The sequence below is a fragment of the Gadus morhua genome, chromosome 9 (assembly GCF_902167405.1).
Source record: "Gadus morhua chromosome 9, gadMor3.0, whole genome shotgun sequence".
Taxonomy (NCBI): Eukaryota; Metazoa; Chordata; class Actinopteri; order Gadiformes; family Gadidae; genus Gadus; species Gadus morhua.
Window position 1 is genome coordinate 17,685,803 of NC_044056.1, and position 2,500 is coordinate 17,688,302.

Consider the following 2,500-nt stretch of genomic DNA (forward strand, 5'->3'; position numbering starts at 1 on the left):
TCTGCTCGTCCTCAAATGACCCCCAGCCAGACGACGCTTAACTTATCTCCTCTCACGGGCTCCCTGTTTCCCTCACCCCATACCTACTGTGACTCTCTCTCTCCCTCATTCTCTCTTATCTTATCCTCTCTCCCTTCCCTCTCTCCATCTCTTCTTTCTCTCTCCCTCTCTCACTCTCTCTCTCTGTCTCCCTTTCTCCCTATTCCTCTCTCTCTCTCTGTTCCTTCTCTCTCTCTGTCCCTTCTCTCCCTCCCTCTCCCTCGCTCTGTCTCCCACCGCCCCACACCCTACCAAACTATTCGTACAGTACACACACTCTGTGAGAGAGCTATATAAAGGGGGGCCAGGTATTAAAATATCTAAGTGCAAAACTGAATCTGGATCTGGTGGGCAGGTCACGTGTACCTGTCCTAACATCACCTGAAACACCACCAGCGTGGATGCACGCAAAACACACACAGAGACACACACACACACACACACACACACACACACACACACATACACACACACACACACACACACACACACACACACACACACACACACACACACACACACACACACACACACACACACACTTCCTTTTAAGTTCTGACCCAGATACGCTTGGTCACCTGCACACAAAATGTATTGTACATCTGCCAGAATCCTAAACCCATCTTCTGGAAGAGGGGGGGAGGAAGAGGAGGAGGAGGAGGAGGAGGAGGAGGAGGAGGAGGAGGAGGAGGAGGAGGGGTAGGGGGAGGAGGAGGGGGAGGGAGGGAAGAGGGGGGGGAGGAGGAGGAGGAAGGGGAGGAGGAGGGGGGGAGGAGGGGGAGGAGGAGCGGCAGGAGGGGGAGGAAGAGGAGGAGGAGGCGGAGGGGGGGGGGGGAGGAGGAGGTGGGAGGAGGAGGAGGAGGATTAGGAGGAGGAGGAGGTGGGAGGAGGAGGAGGAGGAGGAGGATTAGGAGGAGGAGGAGGGGGAGGAAGAGGAGGGGGAGATGGAGGGGCGTATGGAGAGAAGGACATGGGTGCTGCAGTGTTCAAGTGAGGAGGTTTTCAGATGCGCGGGGTGTTGGAAGGGTCAAGATGAGGTGGGCGGGGGAGGGAACTGGGAAATGCTGTTGTAACATATGCACTTCCGTCTTTGTGAGTGTGTGTGTGTGTGTGTGTGTGTGTGTGTGTGTGTGTGTGTGTGTGTGTGTGTGTGTGTGTGTGTGTGTGTGTGTGTGTGTGTGTGTGATTATGGATGGGGTCTGTCCATTTATTTGGCTATCTATAAATCTATACCTTATGTATTTTATCGATATAAGTTTCTTCTGAGAGACGACTGATTGAGATGTCAGTGTACCCATGGCAAGGCTGATATACAAACTGAAACTGAAAGTCAAAACCTCACAATGTTACCAGGAGGAGTCTCCTGTGATCCTTAACTGTGTCTCAGGCTGGCAGCCACCATCCGTCTGCTCTCGTTGACACATCTATCGCTCACAGATAAAATGTAAATATAAGTCTGCTCGAAAGAATATCTAGGGGAATTCTTTAAAGAAACTGATTCATCAAGATTTTCCCTTTTTTCCTTTCTGTATGTGTGTGTGTGTGTGTGCGTGTGTGCGTGTATTTGTATGTGTATGTGTGTGCTTGGCTTGCGCGCCCACGCTGCACCCCAGACGATGTACTGGCGAGGGATGCGGGCGAGTGTGTGATCTGTCTAGAGGAGCTGCAGCAGGGAGACACTATAGCCAGACTGCCGTGCCTCTGCATCTACCACAAAAGGTAAGAGACACTCGCACATAAACACACACACACACACACACCCACGCACGCACACACGCACGCGGACGTACGCACACACGCACACACGCACGCACACACGCGCGCACGCACGCACGTGCGCACGCACACACACACACACACACACACACACACACACACACACACACACACTAACACACACACACGCACACAAACATGCAGCACAAGCTTTCGCTCACACACACACAGACACACACACATAAACACATACACATACACACACTTGCACACCCATACCCCCACACACATGCGCACCCACTTCCACAAACATACACACACACACACACACACACACACACACACACACACACACACACACACACACACACACACACACACACACACACACACACACACACACACACACACACACACACAAACACATAATTTCATGGAAATGCAGAGCTACTTTAATCCACCCAATGCAATAAAAGTACTTCCGCTCGATTGGTAGAGCACGGTATATAACACTGCCAGGGTTACGGCTTTGTTTTTCTATTGGGTCGCTCCTGCGAACAAGGTTTGCACACAGTGTATTGTAAGATGCTCTGGATATAAGTTCCCGGCCAAATGGCATGTACTAAATAAACACATTGCTTGGAAATTATTATTGACCAGCAACATCGCTTGAAAAAAAAATGTAAACGAGGATGATAAGCACCGTCCATGGACTGTATTTGTCTATAACATATATATTTGAAAG

The 2,500-nt window shown here is 50.7% G+C and overlaps 1 protein-coding gene across 1 annotated transcript in view; it reads left to right on the plus strand.

The window, feature by feature from the left end:
• Positions 1–2,500, plus strand: part of znrf1 (zinc and ring finger 1) — a 26,901-nt gene that overhangs the window by 22,776 nt on the left and 1,625 nt on the right. Inside the window, exon 3 of the mRNA XM_030366899.1 lies at positions 1,653–1,758. Within this exon, the coding sequence (XP_030222759.1) occupies positions 1,653–1,758 (106 nt within the window). The remainder of the gene's footprint in view (positions 1–1,652; positions 1,759–2,500) is intronic.